The sequence below is a fragment of the Anomaloglossus baeobatrachus genome, chromosome 8, assembly GCF_048569485.1.
Source record: "Anomaloglossus baeobatrachus isolate aAnoBae1 chromosome 8, aAnoBae1.hap1, whole genome shotgun sequence".
Classification (NCBI taxonomy): domain Eukaryota; kingdom Metazoa; phylum Chordata; class Amphibia; order Anura; family Aromobatidae; genus Anomaloglossus; species Anomaloglossus baeobatrachus.
In genome coordinates, this window is record NC_134360.1 from 208,927,500 (window position 1) to 208,952,932 (window position 25,433).

The 25,433-nt window shown below is 46.3% G+C and overlaps 1 protein-coding gene across 1 annotated transcript in view; it reads right to left on the bottom strand.

Annotated features, from left to right (window-relative positions):
* Positions 1–18,323, bottom strand: part of DHCR24 (24-dehydrocholesterol reductase) — a 58,989-nt gene extending 40,666 nt beyond the window's left edge. The window contains exons 1-4 of the mRNA XM_075320130.1: positions 18,230–18,323; positions 15,954–16,204; positions 13,529–13,684; positions 11,509–11,614 (exon numbers count right to left, since the gene is read on the bottom strand). Of these exons, the coding sequence (XP_075176245.1) occupies positions 11,509–11,614; positions 13,529–13,684; positions 15,954–16,184 (493 nt within the window). The 5' untranslated portion in view covers positions 16,185–16,204; positions 18,230–18,323. The remainder of the gene's footprint in view (positions 1–11,508; positions 11,615–13,528; positions 13,685–15,953; positions 16,205–18,229) is intronic.
* Positions 18,324–25,433: the final 7,110 nt, after the last annotated feature.

Sequence of the window (25,433 nt, forward strand, 5' to 3'; positions counted from 1 at the left end):
CTGTATGTAGCAGAGTTGTATGTGTTTGTCTGTATGTAGCAGAGTTGTATGTATTTGTCTGTATGTAGCAGAGTTGTGTGTGTTTGTCTGTATGTAGCAGAGTTGTGTGTGTTTGTCTGTATGTAGCACAGTTGTATGTGTTTGTCTGTATGTAGCAGAGTTGTATGTGTTTGTCTGTATGTAGCAGAGTTGTGTGTGTGTGTGTTTGTATGTAGCAGAGTTGTGTGTGTTTGTCTGTATGTAGCAGAGTTGTGTGTGTTTGTCTGTTTGTAGCAGAGTTGTGTGTGTTTGTCTGTTTGTAGCAGAGTTGTGTGTGTTTGTCTGTTTGTAGCAGAGTTGTGTGTGTCTGTTTGTAGCAGAGTGTAGTAATAATAATAATAATAATAATCTTTATTTCTATAGCGCCAACATATTCCGCAGCGCTTTACAATTCAGGAGGAACATATACATATCATATACATAAACATATACAAACAAGTAACAATTATAGAGGCTACAATATTTAAAAGGAAAAATGGCAACCCTGCTCGTGAGAGCTTACAATCTACAATGAGATGGGGGGAGGGGCAAGGTACAAGTGTTTATTTAAAATGACAATCCAGCCAGCTTATGGGGGATAGATGATGGCTTCCTGGACCAGTTGGCAAGAGCCTTGAGATGCATTTGGGTGCCAAGGAGTTTGACGTGGGGTTATGTTCTGAGAAGTTGTAGAGGGATTATGTGAAATTAGTTTGGCTAGGGAGTGTGATAGGCCGCCCTAAAAAGATGCGTTTTTAGGGAGCGTCTGAAGCTGAGTAAGTTGTGATTTGTCCTAACTTCTTGGGGTAGAGCGTTCCAGAGGTTTGGTGCAGCTCGGAAGAAGTACCATTGTTTCAGTCCAGTTGTGGCTTTATACAGCAGGGAGGAGCATTCCTTGCTGTACTAAGTGAACATTGGAGCGATTTATCTGTCAATGGCCCTTTAAAAACATATTGTACGGCTCTCGCGGAATTAAAATTAACATGTTGCAATCAAAGCAGACTTTTTTTCATTTGGGAGCGGGGTAGTGAGTATATCCCAAATTCTATATTTTTAGGGCAGAAGTTGGGGGTCGTCTTATACGCCGGCATATACGGTATATATATATATATATATATATATATATATATATATATATATATATATATATATATATATATACATATACACACACACACACACACATATATACATATTATTCACTTTGGCTCCCCACCTTGAGAAAGCTTGACCTCGCGAAACGCGCGTCGGATGGAGATCCTGGGCGCTATTCAGGGACTGCACTGAGCTGTTGGACAGTGTTTGGGCTGGCAGGACCTGGAGCATTATTTGATTACTTCACTGCACTAGCACTTTAGGTAAGAAACCGAAGTTATAGCTCGATGTGCTCCTGTACTGTATGGTTATTTTACCATATCGTTATTACTTTGTGACCTCAGTTACAGCCTTACCATAGTCTCTCCCTCTCCTTGGAGATTCTATGGTGAAATTTTCTGCCTCCCTTACATAGTCCCAGCCTCGTACTATTATTATTGCCTTTGTCCTGAGATAACCCTGTGACAGCCTCCATTTTTTACAATTATGCATTCCACATATTGACATATTGTTAGTGGCTGTCCTTATCCTATTGCAATTGGACCTTGACAATTTGTCCCCCTCTTTTTATGGTAGTGTACCATCATTTTAATTGTTCTGTGTTGTGTATGTCTCAATAAACTAATTGAAATTTTTGCACTTTACACTTGTTCTCCGGTATTATATATATATATATAATATATATATATATATACACATATACACACACACACACACACACACACACACAAACACATATACTGCTCAAAAAAATAAAGAAAACACTTAAACAACAGAATGGTATTTTAGTGTTTCCTTTTTTTTTTTTTGAGCAGTATATATGTGTGCGCGTGTATAATATATATATATATATATATATATATATATATATATATATATATATATATATATATATATATATATATATATACACACAGTTAGGTCCAGAAATATTTGGACAGTGACACAAGTTTTGTTATTTTAGCTGTTTACAAAAACATGTTCAGAAATACAATTATATATATAATATGGGCTGAAAGTGCAAACTCCCAGCTGCAATATGAGAGTTTTCACATCCAAATCGGAGAAAGGGTTTAGGAATCATAGCTCTGTAATGCATAGCCTCCTCTTTTTAAAGGGACCAAAAGTAATTGGACAAGGGACTCTAAGGGCTGCAATTAACTCTGAAGGCGTTTCCCTCGTTAACCTGTAATCAATGAAGTAGTTAAAAGGTCTGGGGTTGATTACAGGTGTGTGGTTTTGCATTTGGAAGCTGTTGCTGTGACCAGACAACATGCGGTCTAAGGAACTCTCAATTGAGGTGAAGCAGAACATCCTGAGGCTGAAAAAAAAGAAAAAATCCATCAGAGAGATAGCAGACATGCTTGGAGTAGCAAAATCAACAGTCGGGTACATTCTGAGAAAAAAGGAATTGACTGGTGAGCTTGGGAACTCAAAAAGGCCTGGGCGTCCACGGATGACAACAGTGGTGGATGATCGCCGCATACTTTCTTTGGTGACAAAGAACCCGTTCACAACATCAACTGAAGTCCAGAACACTCTCAGTGAAGTAGGTGTATCTGTCTCTAAGTCAACAGTAAAGAGAAGACTCCATGAAAGTAAATACAAAGGGTTCACATCTAGATGCAAACCATTCATCAATTCCAAAAATAGACAGGCCAGAGTTAAATTTCCTGAAAAACACCTCATGAAGCCAGCTCAGTTCTGGAAAAGTATTCTATGGACAGATGAGACCAAGATCAACCTGTACCAGAATGATGGGAAGAAAAAAGTTTGGAGAAGAAAGGGAACGGCACATGATCCAAGGCACACCACATCCTCTGTAAAACATGGTGGAGGCGGGGGGCGTGTCCAGGATGCTGAGCTGAGTGGACGTGGGGAAGAGGAGCTCCTGTTGACCCTCAGCTAAATCAGCACTTATCATAAGCACAAACCTACTCACCGGCTCTCAGGATGGGACCATGGAGGATTAAACCATCGCAGCAGGCATCGGTGGCCCCCCCGCTGCACACCACGGCGCTGGATACTTTCTTGGGCCTGGAACAGGGTCCAGGGGAGGCCCGGACGCCATCTTTCCAGGAGCATGGAGGGGAAATGGAGGCATCGGCCCGGCCTGCTAAGCAGCAAGAGAAGGAGGAGTGGGTGAGCGGGGACACAGGGGGGAGTGGAGGAATCTCTGCAGCAGATCCAACAGGGGATGCCTTGGCTCAGCAGCCCTGCACTGCATCGGATCCTCAGGCACAGCAGCAGCAGGCCCAGGAGCACATAGTGGCTGTGGGAGATAAGGTGGAGGTCGGGGGGCAGCCCTCCCCACTGCCGGGAGAAGGGACTGCAGCCACAGCTGGTAATATCAGGGAACAGAGCAGCCTGCTTCCCCCCTCTGGGCCTCGGTGTGGAGATCAGCTTCCCCAGCACCAGACTAAAACTCCAGTGTCTATTACTGCAGGTGCTCACCTTAAAGGGCCAGACACCTTCTATAAGGACATGCATGATTTCATAAGTAAACTTCCTTCTAAAGAGGACTTTCAATGCCTCATACATGAAGTTAAAGCAACTTGCAGGTCAGAAATAGCTGAAGTGAGGAGAGATTTGCAGCAATTGTCTAGCAGAATTGAATCCCTGGAGGAAGAGCATGACATCACCAGATCCCATGTATCAGAATTACACAAACTGGCAACATCGCAACAAAAAATAATGGAGGATATGCAGTCTCACATAGAGGATCTCGACAACAGAGGACGCCGTTGCAATGTCCGTGTGAGGGGGGTCCCAGAGTCAGATGGGCCCGAGGACACAAACTCCATACTACAATCCATCTTTAATGAAGTGTTGGACGCTCCCCCTTCTAACATCATCAAGCTGGACAGGGCACACAGGGCTTTACAGCCGAAGAATTTATCCACCCAACCCCGGGACATCATTTGTTGCATTCACGACTTCTCCACCAAAGAACTGATCATGGCTAAGGCTAGAATGAGGCGCACGGCACCTGTGTTCAATGGCAAGGAAATCCAGCTTTTCCCGGATCTTTCTCGCATCACACTCCAGAAAAGGCGGCACCTCAAACCCCTCCTCACGAGCCTGAAGGAGCACCAGGTTCCATACCGCTGGGGTTACCCGTTTGCACTAACAGCGCGCAGAGGGGGTAAATCGGCGACCCTTCGCACTCCAGCAGATACCACTCTGTTCTGTGAAGCACTGGACATTCCAGCGGTCTGTATCCCAGATTGGGACTTGCAAAGGTTGGAAGGGCCGCCCCCTCCCGTGTGGTCCAAGGTGAGGGGTGGAGGGCGTGGGGCTTTGGGGGGGAGAGGAGGTAGGGGCCGCGGGTCGCCCCCCTCCCCGGCTCACCGTTGAGGACACTTCTTAACCTGGTTGGTGCCTATTTCTTATACCCTCTGAGTTCCAGTGGCTGAGCATGCTTTGTGATACTGTGACTCTCTCTACAGCAAGCCTCTGACTGTCCATTGTGTCATCTGCGGCCCTCTGGGTCTGTTGAGCTGCATAAGGGGGGGGGCTGTAGCCACAATGATGCCGTGGGTGGTAGGGGGGTTGGCGGGAGCCCGGTCCCCTTACTTGGAGTTAGTGGTTGAGGTTTTTTTTTTTTTTTTTTTTTCCCCTTGTTTCCTTTTGGCACGGGCCCGTGCCCACTGGACTGACCCCCGTGGGAGGGCTACTGGGGAGTGAGGTGGGTGGCTCTCTTAGCTCAGACGGGTTGGGGAACCTCCCTCTAGGTCTCTCCCTTCCGGGTTGACCCCCCGGGAATCTATGCCTAAGGTTTATGCATTTTGGTTAATGTTCTTAATTCATGTTCATTTCTATGTTTGTCCTTGTCTTCCCCCCTCCCCGATGTTTTTTCCTTATGTGTCCTTTCCGGTACCACCCCTTCTAGAGTCCCTGGGAGCTGCGGCCCTTTGTCGTATGGACCATCTCCTCTGGCCGGCTTCACAGGGGAAGTCATGCCCCCGACGGTATAGGTGTGCCATTAGCTTTTTCTTACTTCTAAGTTTTAGATATGACCCGCATTATCTCTCTTAACGTAAAAGGTCTGAATTCACCCCGTAAGAGGAAATTGCTGCTACAGGAACTGAAAACATCAGGTGCAGACATAGCCTTTATCCAAGAAACACATTTTGTGGAATCAAACACTTTCAAATTTGCGTCCCACCGCTTTCCCATCCATTACTCGGCTTACTCGGGCTCCAAGAGGGGGGGAGTTGCTATTTTAATATCCTCCAGTTGTCCTCTACAAATTACGGGTTCTCACTGCGATCCAGAGGGTAGATATGTGATTCTGGAGGGCCAACTGGGGGGATCCCCGCACATACTGGCCAACATTTATGCACCTAATGAAGGGCAGATACGCTTTCTTCAGAAAATACTCGATCTGATAGGCGGACTGGCACCGGCCTCTACGGTGTTGGGGGGAGACTTTAACATCCCTTTTTCGGAGGTGGCCGACAGACTCTCTGTGGGTGGACACCCTCCATCGGGTGCTTTGAAAAATTTGTCCCGGGACTTTCGTAGGCTCATTAGATCAGGGGCTTTATACGACGCTTGGAGGGTGGACCACCCGGGAGAGAAGGCCTTTTCCTTCTACTCGCATCCGCATCAGACGCACACCAGAATAGACTATTTTTTCATTGACTCACAGCTGCTGGGGCGTCTTGAGAGGGTGGAAATGGGATCCATTACGTGGTCAGACCATTCCCCACTCATAATGGACTTCAAGAAAGATGGTCCTCGACCTAGGACTCAGCATTGGCGCCTTAATGAATCTCTGATCAAAAATCCCGACACTAGGGCCTTTTTAAATAAGCAACTGGTCGAATTCTTTCAGTTGAACACGGGCACGGTCACGTCGCCGGCAACACTCTGGGAAGCTCACAAGGCAGTGATGAGGGGACTATGCATTAGAGAGGGCGCCAGGGCTAAAAAGAATGCCACAAGCCAGCGGGACTCTATAACGGCCCATCTTAAGCTACAGGAAGGGAGACTGGCGGCTGCCCCATCACTGACTATTCTTAGGAGAGTCATCAGCCTTAGGGAAAAGTTGAGAGACTTGGCAATTGGCAGAGCAGAAAAATTGCTAACCTTTTCCAAACAAAGATACTATGAAAGGAGTAATAAGGCTCATACCTTACTCGCCAGGCAGCTTAAGGAGCGCGCTACATCCTCATGCCCTCATGCTCTGCGCGACGAATAGGGCACTATCCACTATCACCCCGCTTCAATAGCTGACATTTTTTTCAATTACTACAACAAGCTTTATAACCTTCCGGTTCCCCCGGGCATGGCTTCGCGCGGGGCTGGGGCACTTGGGGACTATTTTTCGGCCCTTGAGCTCCCTTCACTGCCTTGCGGAGCAGCCGCGGCTTTGAATAAAGAGATTACTACAGAGGAACTGGAGCAAGTTCTGGAAGCCCTGCCTGGCGGGAAGTCACCGGGCCCGGACGGCTTTACTTATTTTTATTACAAGGTGTTTGCGGCGGAGCTCCTCCCACACATGGCCGCCTTGTTTAACTCTTTCCTTCAGGGTGACCCTATCCCTCCATCCATGCTACACTCCCATTTAATCCTCCTGCCCAAGCCACCCAGGGACCCATTGGACTGTGCTAATTATAGACCAATAGCCCTTTTGAACTCCGATTTGAAGATGTTCACCAAGCTCTTGGCGGCCAGGCTTAATCGATGGTTGCCCCAACTCGTGTATAAAGACCAGGTGGGTTTTGTCCCTTGCCGTCAGGGGGGGGACAACACCAGGAAGGTCATAGACCTGGTGGATGTGGCAAATCGGACGAAGCAACAGGCGTTGGTGTTGAGTCTAGATGCAGAGAAGGCTTTTGACCGCCTTGCGTGGCCTTTTCTCTTCAAGACAATGGAGGTCTTTGGGATCTCGGGTGGCTTTATGCGGGCCTTGAAGTCCCTGTATAGCGCTCCTACGGCCTCTATCAAACTCCCCCTCCACATCTCTAAGCCTTTTCTCATCTCCAATGGCACCAGGCAGGGGTGCCCCCTGTCCCCCCTCCTTTTTGCACTATGCATAGAGCCCCTCGCGGCCTCGGTCAGGAGCAACCCAGACATCTCGGGGGTCCTGGTCAGGAATAAACCGTTTAAAATCTCACTTTTTGCCGACGATGTGCTCATTACACTTACTAACATCCATGTGTCCCTTCCAATTTTAATGTGCACCTTGGGTAGGTACGGGAGCCTTTCGGGGTATAAGATCAACTCTAGCAAAACGGAGGCAATGCCCTTGAATCTCGACCCGGTGGCCCTGGATTACCTGCGTTTGAATTTTAAGTTTCGTTGGAAGACAGATGCGGTCAAGTACCTGGGGGTTAACCTCACATCTACTTATGATTCCCTCTATAACCTTAACTTCCCCCCCCTTTTCCGAGAGCTGAGAACTCTTTTGAGCAAGTGGTTGCCCCTCCCTCTTTCGTGGATGGGGCGCATTGCGGCGGTTAAAATGAGCTTGCTCCCAAAATTATTATATTTCTTTGAAACCCTCCCAGTTAAGGTACCAATAAAGGAGCTGAAGTCCCTTCAGGCGGCTATCCTTAGATTTATTTGGTGTAACAAACGTCATAGGGTGGCCAGGGAGGTGTTGATGGCTCGGAGAAACAGGGGGGGGCTTTCTGTCCCGGACATCCTAAAATACTATTGGGCGGCCCATCTTAGGAGGATCCCCTGTTGGGTGTCCCTTTGGGCATACAACAGGTGGACTGAGATTGAAAAACTTTGGCTGGCGCCTATACATCCAAACGCGCTCCTGTGGCCCCCGGCCCGGTGTGATTCGCCCCCCCCTCTTCTTGGACCGATGCAGTTCACTAGGGACCTCTGGGCATTTTGCATTAGAAGATTTCCTTTGGCATCCCCCTGCTCCCCTCTGGTGTCCTTCATATACCAACCCTTGCTCCCAAGCAGTCTGGAGTCGGACATGGTGCACCCCTGGCTCAAGGCAGGTCTATTCAGATTTGCAGACATTATAGATGGAAGTACAATGCAGATCCATTCCTTTGAGTACCTTAGAGATAAATTCTCTCTCTCTAATCGAGAGTTTTTCCAATATCTGCAGATCAGAGACTTGGCTGGCTCCTTGTTTGGCAGGGCAGGGGCCTCGATTCCCACAGATTTTGAGAAAATTTGCAGAAGGGGCACTGATACTAAGGGGCTGATTTCGGAAATTTACATTTTGCTTTCTGATTCACGGGAGGGGCCCGAGGGGTCTTTTCCATACATGCGGAAATGGGAGTCTCTATTGGGAAGGCGGATACTTCCTCAGGAATGGGCAGCAATCTGGGGAAACGCCGCCAAGACGTCAATATGCACACTATATAAGGAAAATATCTATAAAATTTTGCTATTTTGGTACCACACTCCAGATTTCCTTCATGGCATAGACCCCTCCATACCGGCTTGTTGCTGGAGATGCGGGGGAGGCAGGGGCACCATTCTGCACATATTCTGGTCCTGTCCAGGGATAGTCCCCTTCTGGGAGCGGGTTAGAGGGTTGATCCATAAAGTACTATATATAGAGGTTGATCTTGATCCCCTGATCTATGTTCTGGGTCTTGGGAATGGGGGATTGGGAAAAACGGCCTCTAAGCTTTTGTCCCACATCCTTACGGCGGCCAGATGCTTAATTGCAAAGAATTGGAGGCAGCCAGGGACACCCTCACTCCAGAGCCTCAAGTATAGATTACTGGACGTTAGACGCATGGAACATCTCACGGCACTATTGCATGACACAGTTGACCGCTTCCAGGCCGTGTGGGCACCATGGGACTACTTTGCGGGACAGGAGGATCTGTGAGACTGAGGCCTATGGGTCCTATGGAAGGAGCATGGACTCTTGAAACCCTTCCCTCTTCCCTCCTATTTCTCCTCTCCCCTCCTAACCCTCCTCACCTGTCCTGTCATTGTTTGTCTAGGTTCGATAAGAATTGTGAATTTTATGTTTTATTTTATGTATGAAAAACGTAAATTGAAAATCTCAATAAAAATTCAAAGTTTAAAAAAAAAAAAAAAAAAAACATGGTGGAGGCAACGTGATGGCATGGGCATGCATGGCTTTCAATGGCACTGGGTCACTTGTGTTTATTGATGACATAACAGCAGACAAGAGTAGCTGGATGAATTCTGAAGTGTACCGGGATATACTTTCAGCCCAGATTCAGCCAAATGCCGCAAAGTTGATCGGACGGCGCTTCATAGTACAGATGGACAATGACCCCAAGCATACAGCCAAAGCTACCCAGGAGTTCATGAGTGCAAAAAAGTGGAACATTCTGCAATGGCCAAGTCAATCACCAGATCTTAACCCAATTGAGCATGCATTTCACTTGCTCAAATCCACACTTAAGACGGAAAGACCCACAAACAAGCAAGACCTGAAGGCTGCGGCTGTAAAGGCCTGGCAAAGCATTAAGAAGGAGGAAACCAAGCGTTTGGTGATGTCCATGGGTTCCAGACTTAAGGCAGTGATTGCCTCCAAAGGATTCGCAACAAAATATTGAAAATAAAAATATTTTGTTTGGGTTTGGTTTATTTGTCCAATTACTTTTGACCTCCTAAAATGTGGAGTGTTTGTAAAGAAATGTGTACAATTCCTACAATTTCTATCAGATATTTTTGTTCAAACCTTCAAATTAAACGTTACAATCTGCACTTGAATTCTGTTGTAGAGGTTTCATTTCAAATCCAATGTGGTGGCATGCAGAGCCCAACTCGCGAAAATTGTGTCACTGTCCAAATATTTCTGGACCTAACTGTATATATATATATAATTGCCTTATTCTGTCTGTCTGTCTTGCTCCAAAATTGTGTCCTTACCATGACATGTCCTTATGGTGACAAACAGCGGATTGGCAGCTGGCCTCGCCATGGCCCCGCCCCCCGCACGGATTGGCCGCTCGCCTCGGCTCCCCCCCCGCACGGATTGGCCGCTCGCCTTGCCTCGGGTCCGCCCCCCCCGCACGGATTGGCCATGTCCTTACGGTGACAAACAGCGGATTGGCCGCTGGGCTCGCCATGGCCCCGCCCCCGCACGGATTGGCTGCTCGCCCAGGCTCCGCCCACCACACGGAATGGCTTCTCGCCCCGAGGTGAGCGCATCAAGGTCCTGCAGCGGCGGAACATACACACGCACACACATAAGAACAGACACACACACACACACATCAGATCACACTCACTCTCACACACACATCAGATCGCATCCACATACTCACAACATCCCGTGATATCGCTTGCTTTTCGGCGGCGATACTGTGCAGTGACCTTCCAGGACCTGCCGGAGGATCACATGGCCGGAAGCATGTGGTATCTCCGGATGTTGTGATTGTGTCAGCGCGTATGTGCGATATCGTCAGTGTATGTGTGAGTGTATGCGATCGGATGTGTGTGAGTGTGAGTGTATGAGATCGGATGTGTGTGTGTGTGTGTGAGTGTATGCGATCGGATCTGTGAGTGACGGCAGAGGAGCTCGGCGTGCAGCACAGCTGCTGGGACCGCCCACCGGTGGGCACAGGGAGAAGTGGGGTGTGTGTGTGAGTGTATGCGATCAGATGTGTGCGTGTTTACTGTCTGATATGTGACTGTGGAGCATGATGGGGAGTGCGCAGCATGGGGGATGGAGCACGATGGGGAGTGTGCAGCATGGGGGATGGAGCACGATGGGGAGTGAGCAGCATGGGGGATGGAGCACGATGGGGAGTGCGCAGCATGGGGGATGGAGCACGATGGGGAATGCGCAGCATGGGGGATGGAGCACGATGGGGAATGCGCAGCATGGGGGATGGAGCACGATGGAGGGTGCACACCTCCCCCCAAAACACACACACACACACACACACACACACACACACACACACACACACTGCCACACACGCACTGCACAACACACACACACTGGGAACCACAAACACTGCCCTACACAGACACCCACAACACCGCACACACACAACACCCAACACACAAACACCGTAGCACACACAAATATACGCACATACCGCACAACACACACATTGCACAAAACATACCTCCCCCCAAAACACACACACACACACACACAAACCGCGCAACACACATACACAACGATACAGACACACAGCGCTCCACAAATAACGACACACAACGCAACACACAAACAACACCGCTCTCACCCCCCGCCACACCCAGACAACACCCAGAACATGAACAGCCCCTACACAAACACTTGCTAACTACAGACAACAACATCTATATAACAAAAATCATACATTAACTACACAATACGTAAATTCTAGAATACCCGATGCGTAGAATCGGGCCACCTTCTAGTATATATAATATATATATATATATTATATATATATATACACACATACACGCACACGCACTTCTCCTTACCGACTGTCAGATCGTCAAGCTCCGGAACCACAGGGAGAGTCCAGCCGATGGAATTAAGAAGGGCCGTCACCTGACCCATATTTACCAAAGGTTCCACACGAACAGTCTAAAGAAAAAAAAAAGTAAAAAGATTAAATATTACAATTATAAAATAGGGATTGCTTCAAGTTCTTAAATGGCTAAAATTGTGGTAAAGTTTTGGTAAAAGCTGCTGTAATTTGCCTCTTCGTAAAAAAACTGTTCTTGATTTTTATTTAATTTTATAGTTTACTGCCCATTGCCTAGGTCACCGGCCACCTCCGCAGTCTAGCAGTGGTGGCAAGTTTCCAGGGCAAGGAGCTCTTTTCTATAGAGCTTGTAATCACTGCTCTGACGCGGGCCGGATCACTTGATCGATCCCCGAGTTCTCAGCTTACAGCGTGGGAGAGCGCACAGTTCAGGACAGCGGCAGACCCATGCCAGTGGTGTAAACTGACAATTTTCAGGAGAGCACTGCTTCATTCTTTTCCTCTGGCAAGCAAGAATCCAGGATACAGAGCAGTGGTGCGCTCCTGAAGAAGGAAGATTGGACAACCCCTTTAAAAGGCACCCCAGTGACTGGGGCCATGGTGCATCATAAGGGCCCCTTCACACATCCGTCTCTCGGGTGCGTGTGATGTTTGTTTTCACACATACCAGAAGCCGGGATTCACACAAACCCATTAAAATCAATAGGCTTGGTCTCACATACGTATTTTCACACAGATCACATGTTCATGAGGAGCACATGAGTGTCCATGTGCTTCACACGGTGACATCCATTTTCTGCCAGCAGCATGGGTGTCACACGGCCCGCACACTGATGTGATTCATGTGAAATCAGTGTGACCCATATCGGAGAAAATACAAGTGACCTAAAAATAAAGAATTTTTATACTTACCTGTCTACGGCACTGCTGTTGCTTCCGGGTCCAGCTCATTATGCTCATGCATATTCACTGCACTCACCGCGGACTAGGAAGTAACAGCAGAGCGGGAGACAGGTAAGTATACCAGCTCATGCTGTACATGTGCTATCCAGGGCGGCACGGTGGCTCAGTGGTTAGCACTGCAGTCTTGCAGCGCTGGGGTCCTGGGTTCAAATCCCACGAAGAACAACATTGTAAGGAGTTTGTATGTTCTCCCTGCGTTGTGTGGGTTTTCTCTGGTTTCCTCCCACACCCCAAAGACATACTCATTGGGACTTTAGATTGTGAGCCCCAATGGGGACAGTGTTGCCAATGTATGTAAAGCGCTGTGGAATTAATGGTGCTATATATAAAGAATAAAATATTATATTGTTACACATATAGCACAGGGACAGCACATGTAATATGCACATTCACCACGGACCATGTAAAACGTTCGGATTTTGCACAAATTTGTGAAGGAGACCTAACTGGCACAGCTCTGTAGAAGCTGCAGTACCATTTACAGCCACTACACAAAGTGTGGCACTGTGCCACTTCCGCTGCATCGCAGCCCCTTCAGACAGCTGATCAGTGGGGCGCCTAGGGCTACATGCGCACGCTGCTTTTTTTCCTGCTTTTTTGCTGCTTTTTTGGCTGCAGTTTTGTTGTCAGAACTTTCTGACATTTGACTTCCCAGCAAAGTCTATGAGAAGTCAGATTTGTCATGCGCAGGTTGCAGTTTATTTGTCAGCGTTTTATTTGTCAAAGGTTTGTGACAAATAAAATGCAGCATGTTCATTCTTCCTGTGTTTTTGTCAACATTTGTCACAAAAACGCAGCAAAAATGCAGGGTGTGAAAAACGCACCAAAAACGCACCAAAAACGCACCTAAAATTACATGCGTTTTTTGTGACATTTCCAGGCTCTCTCTGACAAGGTGCAGTTTTGGCTGCAGTTTTGGCTGCAGTTTGTGAACACAAAAAGATGCAGCGTGCGCATGTAGCCGTAGCCTTAACTGATCCCATCATTGTTTCCTGCCCCTCTTTTGCCACCCAAAATAAAAATAATGAACTTCTGGGGGTAACACGTACCTGTCTCTTAGTGTCCACCTCCAGGATGTCCATGAGGTTGATCATTATGTTCTTATGTGTGCTCTTGTATTTCCCAACGCGCAGGGATACGGTTAACCAGCCCGGCCTTCCGGTGCACATGAAGTTTTTACCTCCTTCAGCCTTCCAGCCTCGTACCTGGGAAAACAGTGATATAATAAAACTATAACATTATAATAATATAATATCAACAATAAGGACAATCTGTTTCTGGCTGTTTTTCATGCTTGCGCTTTCGGGTGTTTTTTCTCCCCTTCTTCCATGAACCATAACTCCGCCCCCCCCGCCATCGACACAGCTATATAGGGGCTTACTTTTTGTGTGACGATTCAGTGTTCAATAACAGCATTCATTTTACTCAAAAAAATGGGCACAAAATCCAAGTGTCGTGAAACGGTGAAAAAACCCTCTAAATTCTGCCGTTGTTTGGGGGGTTTTGTGGCATTATTTGGTTACATATAATGTTTTGATCGCTTTTTATTGCATTTTTTTAGGGAACGTGCGAAAATAGGGAAAAAAAAGACAAATTCTGGAATTTTGCTTTTTTTGCTTTACGGAATTTACCAAAAGGGTTGAATTATTTTATATTCTGATAGATTGGACTTTTGTGGATACTATTTTTTTCTTTTTATATTATTTTTTTTTATAAACTTTTTTTTTTCTTCATTATTTTAGACTGGTTCAAGTCCCTGCAGCTTTCAAAAGGTTATTCCCCCCACAAAATAAAGTTCTCATATCCATAGGATGGAAGTAACTTGGTGATCATAAGGGGGTCTGACCGCTGGGACCCTCAGTGATCTTGAAATTAAAACTCTGAGCATCATTTAGAACAATGCTCCATTCTTGATCTCCGCTCCATTCATTGTCTATGGGACTGCTGAGAGGAGCACTCAGATATTTCCAGCAGTCCCATAGACAATAGATGGAGCAGAGGAGCACCATTTAGGACAGCGCCCCAGAGCCTTGATCTCGAGATCTCTGGGGTTCCCAGCTGTCAGATCTCCAGCAATTACCCCTATCCTACGGCTCCTCAGTTATTATATATGAGCACCCGACATTTTCGGTATATGTACAACAGAGGCAGGGAAGGGGTAAAGAGTAACAAAACTTTCAAAACACTTTTTCGATATGCCGTATTAGGGTGTATGGATGTGCACATTATTTGGATTGGTTGGCTGCATTAAAGGGATTGATTCCTTATTGAACCTTTATACCCTGGGTCAATCAGCCGATAACCCAGAGCCCTAGCTGATATCACATTATTATTAGAGTTGAGCGGATTGGAGAGAAAAAGGGAGAGAGAGAGAGAGAGAGAAAAAGGGAGAGAAAAAGGGAGAGAGAGAGAGAGAGAGAGAGAGAGAGAAAAAAAGGGAGAGAGAGAGAGAGAGAAAAAGAGAGAGAGAGAGAGAGAGAAAAAGGGAGAGAGAGAGAGAGAGAAAGGGAGAGAGAGAGAGAGAGAGAGAGAGAGAGAAAGGGAGAGAGAGAGAGAGAGAGAGAGAGAGAGGAGAGAAAGAGAGAGAGAGAAAGAGAGAGAAAAAGGGAGAGAGAGAGAGAGAGAGAGAGAAAGAGAGAGAGAAAGAGAGAGAGAGAGAGAAAGAGAAAGAAAGACAGAGAAAGAGAAAAAGCGAGAGAGAGAAAAAGCGAGAGAGAGAAAAAGCGAGAGAGAGAAAAAGCGAGAGAGAGAAAGCGAGAGAGAAGAGAGAAAAAAACAAAAAAACACAAAACCCAAAAAAACAAAAAGCAAAAGAACACCCGAATCCGGATCGTGCACCCGGAATCCCGCGTTCGAGTCGGACCCGGATCTACCGCTTAAACCGCGCGGATCCGGAATTTTCATGTCCGGGTCCGCTCAACACTAATTATTATCCATTCTGGAGGTTGGAGGGGGTCCTAGGTTGGGGGGCTCCTATCTATGATGTTCAAGTGCCGTAACAGGCCATATAGATAGGAATCGGCCCCATAAAACATCCCCTTTAGGCTATGTGCCCACGCTGCGGATTTACCGCGGATTTTGCCGCGGATTTACCGCGGATTTCCCGAAAATCTGCAGCAGCGGCACTTCCAAGACATTTCAATGGCATTTTGGAAATGCTGTGTCCATGCTGCGGATTTTTCCGCTGCGGATTTGCCGCGGATTTTGATGCGGAAAAATCTGCAGCATGTCAATTATTTGTTGCGGATTTTGGGTATAGAATGGGGAAAAAAAAAAAAAAATCCGCATCAAAATCCGCGGCAAATCCGCGGGTGCGGATTTGCCGCGAAAGTCGCAGATTTTCATGCAGAAAAATCCACAGGTACATTCTACCGTGGACACATAGCCTTAATGTTATATATATCAGGAAGCGACATTGCAAACGCTCTGTTTATCTCTAACATATAAGGGGTAATATCACAGCCGCCCTCTCACCTGCTCCTGAATCTCCTTCACCCGGCGGTCATGCTGTTTGGGGGCGCTGCACATCTTAAACACCAGCCAGGCCCTGACGTAATAATACACATCGAAAACGACGGAGAGCGGGAGCAAGAAGAGGCAAACAAACACCCATCTGTGGTGCACAATGACGTATTCAAAGCCTTTAGCCCTGATCCACAGCAATAGAAGGACAAGGGCCCCGGCGACGTACAAGATCACATCCATGGCTTCAGAGGAAGGAGAACCTGGAAAGTGCAAGAACAGTGTGAATAGCGCTCTACAAGACGAGGGACGACGCTCCAACATCAGCGCACACAATGCACAACGGGGATCATATACTGCAGGGAAGGTGTCCGACAAAAATCACCCACTGCATAAAAATCAGGGGATATGAAAAATGCTTTTAATTTTTCATATCATTATCTACTGTATATAAATGGTAAAAAATGCAATTTTTACACTGGCTCTTACTACCTGTTCTTTACAAAAGCAGCAAACGACTGACTGTGACGCAATTTGATTATATGGAAATATGTTCTGGGTAAAGGTGAAAGTACAGGAGGAGGAGGTGAGCTGTGACATCACCTATTGTGAATGGTGGATCCGGTGTTATCTACTGTATATAGAGATGTTATTAGTCATTGTACAGGAGGAGGAGGTGAGCTGTGACATCAGCTATTGTACGAGGTGGATTCTGTGTTATCTACTGTATACAGAGGTGTTATCAGTTATTGTACATGAAGGGGAGGAGGTGAGCTGTGACATCTATGGTGAATGGTGGATCGTGTATTATCTACTGTATACGGAGGTATTATCAGTCATTGTACATTAGGGGAGGAGGTGAGCTGTGATATCACAGATTGTGAATGGTGGATCCTGTGTTATCTACTTGATAAATAGGTGTTATCAGTCATTGTACAGGAGGAGGAGGAGGTGAGCTGTGACATCACATATCAATGGTAGGTAGATCCTGTGTTATCTACTGTATATAGAGTGTTATCGGTCATTGCACATGAGGGGAAGGAGGTGAGCTGTGATAGCACAGATTGTGAATGGTGGATCCTGTGTTATCTACTTGAGAAATAGGTGTTATCAGTCATTGTACAGGAGGAGGAGGTGAGCTGTGACATCACATATCAATGGTAGGTAGACCCTGTCTTATCTACTGTATATAGAGTGTTATTGGTCATTGCACATGAGGGGGAGGAGGTGAGCTATGATATCACGGATTGTGAATGGTGGATCCTGTGTTATCTACTTTATATAGAGGTGTTATCTAACGGTTACTGTAATCCTGACACTGATGATAATGAGACTGCTGAAAAGTCATCTGTACAGAACAAGGAGTGGGAGTCCAGAGTAAGGCTGCAAGAATTAAATAAATAAATAAATAAATATTATATATTTAATATTTTTTTATTTATATATATACACATATATATATATATATATATATATATATATATATGATAATAAATAAAAAAATATTATATATATTTATTTATTATCATATATATATATATATATATATATATATGATAATAAATAAATATATATAATATTTTTTTATTTATTATCTTTATATATATATATATATATATATATATATATATATGTGTATATATATAAATAAAAAAATATTATATATATAATATTGTTTTATTTATTATCATATATATATATATATATATATATATATATATATATATATATATATATATATATAACCTCCCCATTTTAATGTTACATAAAAAAATAAAAATGTTTGGCACGGCTTTGTCAAGCAAAAAAATCAGTGTCATTCAAAACTACAACTCGTCCCACAAAGAACAGGCCCTGGTGCAGATCTGTCAATGGAAAATGGAAAAAAAAAACCCAAAACATCTCTTTGGAAAGTGAATAAGATTAAAAAGTGCTACAAAAAAAACCCCGAAAACTGGATTAATGAAAAATACAACCTGAACACAAAAGATCCGCGCCTGATAATGAACACGATGAGCGACTATTGGCACTGTGTGGCGTTAGTGGACGGGTGGGGGCGCACGAAGGACCCTGTGTGTGATACTCCTGCTCCAGAATCATAAAAACCCATGTTACCCACCAGCACGTGGTACAGCATGCTGATCGCCTGCAACCTGTGGATCTGCTGGTGTAGAACTACAGGTCCCAGCAGGCGCAGACTGCTGTACACTCATGAGACGCGATCACACCCGGGGTACATGTCGCACATGAGAAACTGCGCCGCTACCCCAGTGATCCTGTCCGCTCACCTGTCAGCCCCGCAGCCGCCGCCGTCACCTCCTGTCACCCGCATCTATCCAGCCCCCGGCCACCACCACACAGCGCGCTGTCACATTAAGCCCCGCCCCATTCGCGTAACTCCTCCCAGTCCTCGGGATGATTGGCTGTTTCATCGCTCGATCAAGCTGAGCTCAGGTGGTGCGGTATTAAGAGGCGACCAATCAGATACTGAATTGAGTATCGGAACAGAGTGGAAGGCGGAGCTACGGAGGAGCGGAGCAATCCGCAGTTAGAGGGGCGGGATCAGGCAGTTGCCACGGTGACGGTGGCTGGGCGTTCCTGCACGAGCTTCTTACTGTAGCCATACGACACAGAAGTCACGTGACCTGTGTGTGTGATCCTATATTGTCCTGAAAAATAAAAAAATATTAAAACAATGATTAAAAAAAATATTTATTTTTTTTTCAATAAAATGCACTTCTGTAATTTTTTATTTTTTTTGCTGATGGGGAGTTTTTATATTATTCATTGTACAGTAAAACGCTTATGTCAGTACAGCAATACCAAACTTTTTTTTGTTTCTTGAGAAAAATTCAAAACTTTGGAAAAAAAATATATAAAAATTTATAAAGTAATAAAATAAAAATAAGGAAAAAAAAGGAAATAGCTATTTTTTAGATTAATTATTATTATTATTATTATTATTATTATTATTATTATTATTTACAACTACAAGGGACAACTACAAAATTGTTTTCACCTTCCCGGAATAGTTAATTTTATATATTGGCTAAAAACTGGCGATTCAGATTGGCGACGACTTTCCTACTTTTCTATTACATTTTATTTATGGTTTATATTTATTTACTAGCTGTACTACCCGGCTTCGCCCGGGTTAATTGCTGTTAACAAAATAGAATGTATTAACAAAATTGTATTGTGCACACAAAAACCACAAAACAAATAGATATAAATGTAATTATTAAAAGGCAAAAACTAAGCTAATAGAAGCATTTCACAACATATATTTCAACACCACAGATATTCCACACAGATTTAACTAAATTGGCCAAGTAATGTGCTCCGTCTGTTTCTTTCCAGGTCTGCCTCTTTCCAGGTCTGCCTCTTTCCTCGTGTGTCTCTGTCTCTTTGTTTCTTTCCCCATCTGTCTCTTTCCAGGTCTGTCTCCCCGTCTCTTTGTCTGTGTCTTTTCCTGTCTGTCTCTTTCTGTGTCTGCCTGTCTTTGTCTGTCTCTATTTCTCTGTCTCTTTCCCCGTCTGTCTCTATCAAGGTCTGTGTCTTTCCCCATCTATCTTTCTCTGTCTCTCTGGCTGTCTCCTCCTTCCCTGTCTGCCTGTCTCTGTAACTGTCTGCATGTCTGTCTGTCTCTTTCCCCATCTGTCTCTTTCCAGGTCTGTCTCTGTCAATCTCTTTGCCCGTCTGTCTCTGTCTGTCTTTTTCACCGTCTGTCTCTGTCTGTCTCTTTCCCTGTCTGTCTCTCTGTCTGACTCTGTCTCTCTCTTTCTGTCTCTCTCTGTCTGTCTCTCTCTGTCTCTCTCTATCCGTCTCCCCACCGACATCTTATTACCTCACATATAAGCTTCTTATACTATGAATGTCTTTTGTTCTCTAGCAACCACTCACAGCTCCTATTAATAACCTGTAGTTCCAGGCTCCATTTACTTTAATGAAGGCATGTTTTTTGGAGAGTAACTGTAAAGCGCGGGGTTAAATTTTCCTGTCAAAACATAGTCTATTATGTTCCCTGGGTCACATGAGGTGTCTGTGCAAAATTTTGTGATTGTAAATGCGACGGTGCGGATACACTTTTCGTTTCACTTTCTCCCCATTATGTAGATAGGGGCAAAATTGATTGGTAAATTGGAACGCGCGGGGTTAAAATTTCGCCTCACAACATAGCCTATGACGCTCTCGGGGTCCAGACGTGTGAGTGTGCAACATTTTATGGCTGTAGCTGCGACGGTGCGGATGCCAATCGCGGACATACATACAAACATACACACACATACACACAGACATTCAGCTTTATATATTGGATTTATATATTTTATAATTTATTCCACACATTGTGCCTCCCCTCCCCCTTAAGGGTATATAAGAATTTTGGGTGACATTTCAACATTTAAATGCATCTTTAATATCATTATTATTTTCGCTGTAACTGGGGCTGGTACTTTAGGCCTTGGTTACAGGGCAATCTCTGCCTTCTGCCCCCCCCTCCTTTCCCTTTCCACCGCAGAGCTGTTCTGGGACTGATAACCTCTTGCAGCTTCTTCTGTCTCCCAGTACCAGTAATCATATGATCTCTGGGACCAGAGGAAAACATTTTGTTATTCTAGCCCAAATTGTATACATAGCACTCATTCAGCACTGTCCATACAGGAAGGCAGAGACCGTAATAAACCATATCTGCCTTTTCTTTAAGCCAGTTCCCCGCTCTTGCAGCTACTGACAATGTTATAAAAAAAACTTTGTAGAGTCGTGTGCTGACCAGTGGGTGGTCCGCAAGTAATAAGTCAGGCCACAGTGCACCGTAAACAGTGATAGATGGGTACAATAAATTAAAGATAGCCATAGTACCCGCCATGAATACCATAGTAAACATAGCCCCTGAATGATAGTCACAGGCATTAACTAAATGCTATCAAATACATTCAGCCATACTGCCCTAATACTAAAATCAGCCCATTGGGTTTATAGGAGCAATATTCCCCACTGAGAAAGCTTCCATGGAGGGTGGCGAAACGCGTGGATTCTTCTTCCCTTATGGTCCGTGTCCCCCCCACCTCCTTACATCTTTGCTCATTTTTAGAGGAAAACTGTATTTGTGCATTGAAGATTTACTGTTTCCTGTGATTGTTTTTACAATTATGCAAATCAGTTCTTCATCAAAAGAAATGATCTGGCAAGAACCAACTAGGAGAGGTGGATATCCTCAAAGCTAATGTTCGATTGTTCTGAAAAGCCCTGCAGCAAGGAAAGGATACACGCCAGAAGCTCATCCGCAGGCAGCCTGTTTTGGGTTTTTGCCCCTCATCAGTTACTTCTCTAGATGGTGCTAGTGAGATCATTTCTATTTTTGATGCGCCGCCATTATATTTTGATGCGCCAACGAAGTCTGGGGTGTTACCCGTCACCGGGCCGCGATTCTTCTCCTGGGTTGCCGGGGTGGCATTGCCCCGATGGTGTCAATAAAGCAGGGGATGGGGACAATGGTGGTAGTTGTTCGTGACGCCACCTGTGGTGGGTAGCCAGTTATTAGCCGCTGCTGCAGAAATTCTCTCTCTCCTGGGGCGGATGGTAACGCAGCTCGGGTGTCACACACAGCTCTCCACAGGTAGAGCTAGGCCCCAGAGAGGATCATAGGAGTAGTAGTCGCCTATGGCGCAGGGGTTGAAAGCGCCGGTGACAACCTCCTCTGGATCCGAGATAAATACTGCACCTTGGGTGAGGTGCAGTACTCTGTGGCGCCTGAAGCCGCAGGGGCGCCACATTTTCATCTTTTTTTTAGCATTGATCTGGTCCCATGGTGTCATCTTGTGCCCATAACTTCTGAATGGCCAGAAGTTAGAAGTTACATCACAAGCTCCCAATGCAAGTCTATGAGAGCAAGAATAAAGCCAGACTGAGGCTCTCATAGACTTGTATTAAGATGTGACCTCCAGCTCGCTCCATGAAACACTGGAGCTGCTGACAGGCCAGAGGGTGAGTATAAGACAGCGGCAGGGGACTTGCATTTAATTCACCACTTCAGCATTTTGGTTTTTTTTTCAGTGCTGGAGTGATGCTTTAAACCTAAGTTCCCTGCCCTCTGTCATATATTTGTGACACCCTGGGCAAGCCAGGGGTCACAGGTTACAACACCACACGCACCCCACATTCCCTGCAGGAACACCCAAGCTACCAAAATCCTTGTTGCCTTCCTCCAGGGGCTGATGTCCACACCAGGGGGTGGGCCAGGCGGTTGGCTCCGCCCACCGAGGAGTTCACAGTCCTGGAGGCGGGAGGAACCAGGCAGATAGAGTTTGGACAGGAAGGAGAACAGAGAAGAGTGAGGGAAGTGAAAGTAGAAGGAGGTGAAGTAGTAGTGGAGCTCAGGAGAAAAGCTGAAGTGACAGAAAACAGAGTAGTAAAGCCTGAAGTTGGTCCGGGTGTGTGCCCCGGATAGTGACAGCAAGGTCAGCAGACGGCGGTGATAGTCTGCAGTGGGACTGTTTGGAGGTTGCTGGAAGGACCGCGGACAAGTGGTGACCCGGCGGTACTGGAGCAGTATACGAAGAACAGTCAGCACCAGGGCAGGGGCCTTTCGGATCCCGGCAAGGCTAGGAGTCGCCATAATTTGCCAAATCCGTCAGTGAAGGGGATGTCTGTCTCCTAACAACCAAGTCCCGATTGAAGGCAACAGTCCGACCGTGAAGGGGAGACACCGCCACCGCCAGGGCACCAGTTTCCCAGGGCCAGCGCCTGCGGGCAAAGTAGGGCTCCTTCGGCCCAGCTTGAAGCCGAGGAGTGGGTAACCGGTGGGGACCCATCGCTACCAAAGAAACTATCATAGGTGCAGGGAAGAGACCGTCACCGCTAACTGCAGGGAACATCAGCACCGTGAACCGTCCGAGGGACCCATCCAACCAGCCGTTTGTTTACCGAGAACTGTGTCGTGGTTACTGGCTGAGTGAGTACCTCCGTGTCGTGCGGCACAGCGCTGTCCCTGCGCCCCTGCACCTCCACGGGCCCCATACCCGCCTGTCCACCGTCCCAACCCCATCACCGGGCCCCGGGAGCACCACAACCCCTACCCACGGAGGGGCACATCAACAACTGGCTGCTCAGTACCATCACTCCCGGGCTCCCCATACAAAGCAGCGGTGGTGTTAACAAATCACCACAACCGTGGGTGGCGTCACGGACAATAAACAATTCCAAAACCCAATCCCCTTTTCACTCACGGGCGAGGAGCGCCGCTCGAGTCCCCGGGATCCGGCCCATCGCTCGAGCCACCGAGCAGCAGCAGCAGGCCGCAGTGCCAGCCGGACCCGAGCAGTGGGAGAGCGCGGCGTCCCCTCCTCCGCCCGCGACATATTCACCCTCTGGTGTTTTCATCTTTTTTTCGGTGTCATTCCGGTCCCACGGTGCCATCTTGTGCCCGTGGCTTCAGACTGGCCGTAAGTCAGACACTACATCGCAAACACGCAAAACAAATCTATGAGATCCAGAACGGATGAGTCTCTCATAGACTTTTATTGAGTTGTAACCTCCAGCACACTCCATAAGGCCTAAAACACACTTCCGCAAAAAAAAGTACGTGTCTTACGGTCCGTTTTTCGGGTCCTTGTTCCGTTTTTTAGGGGCGTTTCTCGGTACGTATTGCATCCATGTGATGGCGTATGCGAGCCGTGTGTGCGTTTGGAATGTCCGTATTGACATAAAATACGTACGTGTGTTGTCCGTGTGCTGTCCGTTTTTAAAGGCCCGGATTCTTACGCAATTAACGATTTTAATCATTCATCATGAGATCCTGGTGTTGTTTGCTTTCAAATGACCTGATAGATTGGAAACAAGTGTTGCAGATTTTGTGATGAAAAACGGACACGGACGATATGTGCTGAACACGGACATACTCCGTGTGCGGTACGTGCAGGCACGGACCCATAGACTAAAGCGGGTCCGTGCCTGCGTGCTGCCGGCCAAAAACGGACATGTCGTCCGTGTAGAAAAGCGCACACACGTACTTACCACACGGACACACGTTCCATGTGATTTTACGTGTGTGTGCCATCTACCATTGAATAACATGGGTCTCTGTGTCTCCGGTACGTGCAAATACGTACCGCATACGTACAAAAAAAATGGATGTGTGTTGCGGGTCTAAAACACTGGAGCTGCGGGCAGCTCACAAATCACAGGAGACTGACTGGAGATAAGCTGAAAACAGGTGAAGACGGTGGAGGGCAAGAATAATATAGTAGGCAGGGGACTTAGATTTAAGGGTGCTTTACACGCTGCAACATCACTAACGAATCCGATATATCGTCGGGGTCACGGTGTTTGTGACGCACATCCGGCGTTGTTAGCGACATCGCAGCGTGTGACAGCTAGGAGCGACGATCAACAATTGCAAAAACGGCAAAAATCATTGATCGTTGACACGTTGCTCCTAATCATAATGTCGTTGGTGTTTCATTCCGCAGGTTGTTCCTCGTTCCTGCGGCAACACACATCGCTGTGTGTGACACCGCAGGAACGATGAACATCATCCTACCTGCGTCCACCGGAAAGGAGGAAGGAAGGAGGTGGGCAGCATGTTCCGGCCGCTCATCTCCGCCCCTCCTCTGCTATCGGGCGGCCGTTTTGTGACGCCGCGGTGACGCCGAATGCACCTCCCCCTTGAAGGAGGGATTGTTCGGCGGTAACAGCGACATCGCTGAACAGGTATGTGCGTGTGACGCTGCCGTAGCGATATTGTTTGCTACGGCAGCGATCACTGCATGTCGCACGAACGATGGGGGCGGGTGCTATCGCTCGCGACATCGCTAGTAATCGCTAGCGATGTCGCAGCGTGTAAAGCACCCTAAAAGGAGTGATTCCTGAAGTGTCTTCTGCCTAAAAAAATGCATGTTTTTGACTGCCTGAAAAAGACGCAGTGTGAACATACCCTAGGAATCAGCTAGTCTGAACCTGTGCTTCCCCCTAAATTTCTATAAGCTTTTACTTTTGGATTACTACTATATTACGTATATTGCGCATTGATACATGTTGTATATACGCTCAAGTTGTTGTTTTGCTCATATTTATAGGGGATCTGTAATGAAACATCAGAACAATTGGCATAAATTCACTGCCTAATAAAATGGAATCACCCCTTTTAGAGGACCTGTCACTTGCAATAATTTTATCACTTGGTGTAAATATCGCTGATCTCCTGAATCTGGCAATGTTTTTCTTTTGTTCCTACACCTCTCCATTCTTGAGATATGGCCTCTTCTTCCCTGGATATAAATCTAGTCTTGTTAGCAAAGTGGGTGTGGTTACCAGCTTTCTCTGTGGGTGGTTTCCTAAGGGGCCACACCCAATTGGCTAAAATACCCCTAGATTTATACACAGGGAAGAAGTGACCATATCTTAGGAATGGAGAGGCGTAGAAACAAAAGAAAACCAACACCGGATTCAGGAGAACAGTGGCAAATACAACTTGGAAAAAAAAATAATAATAAA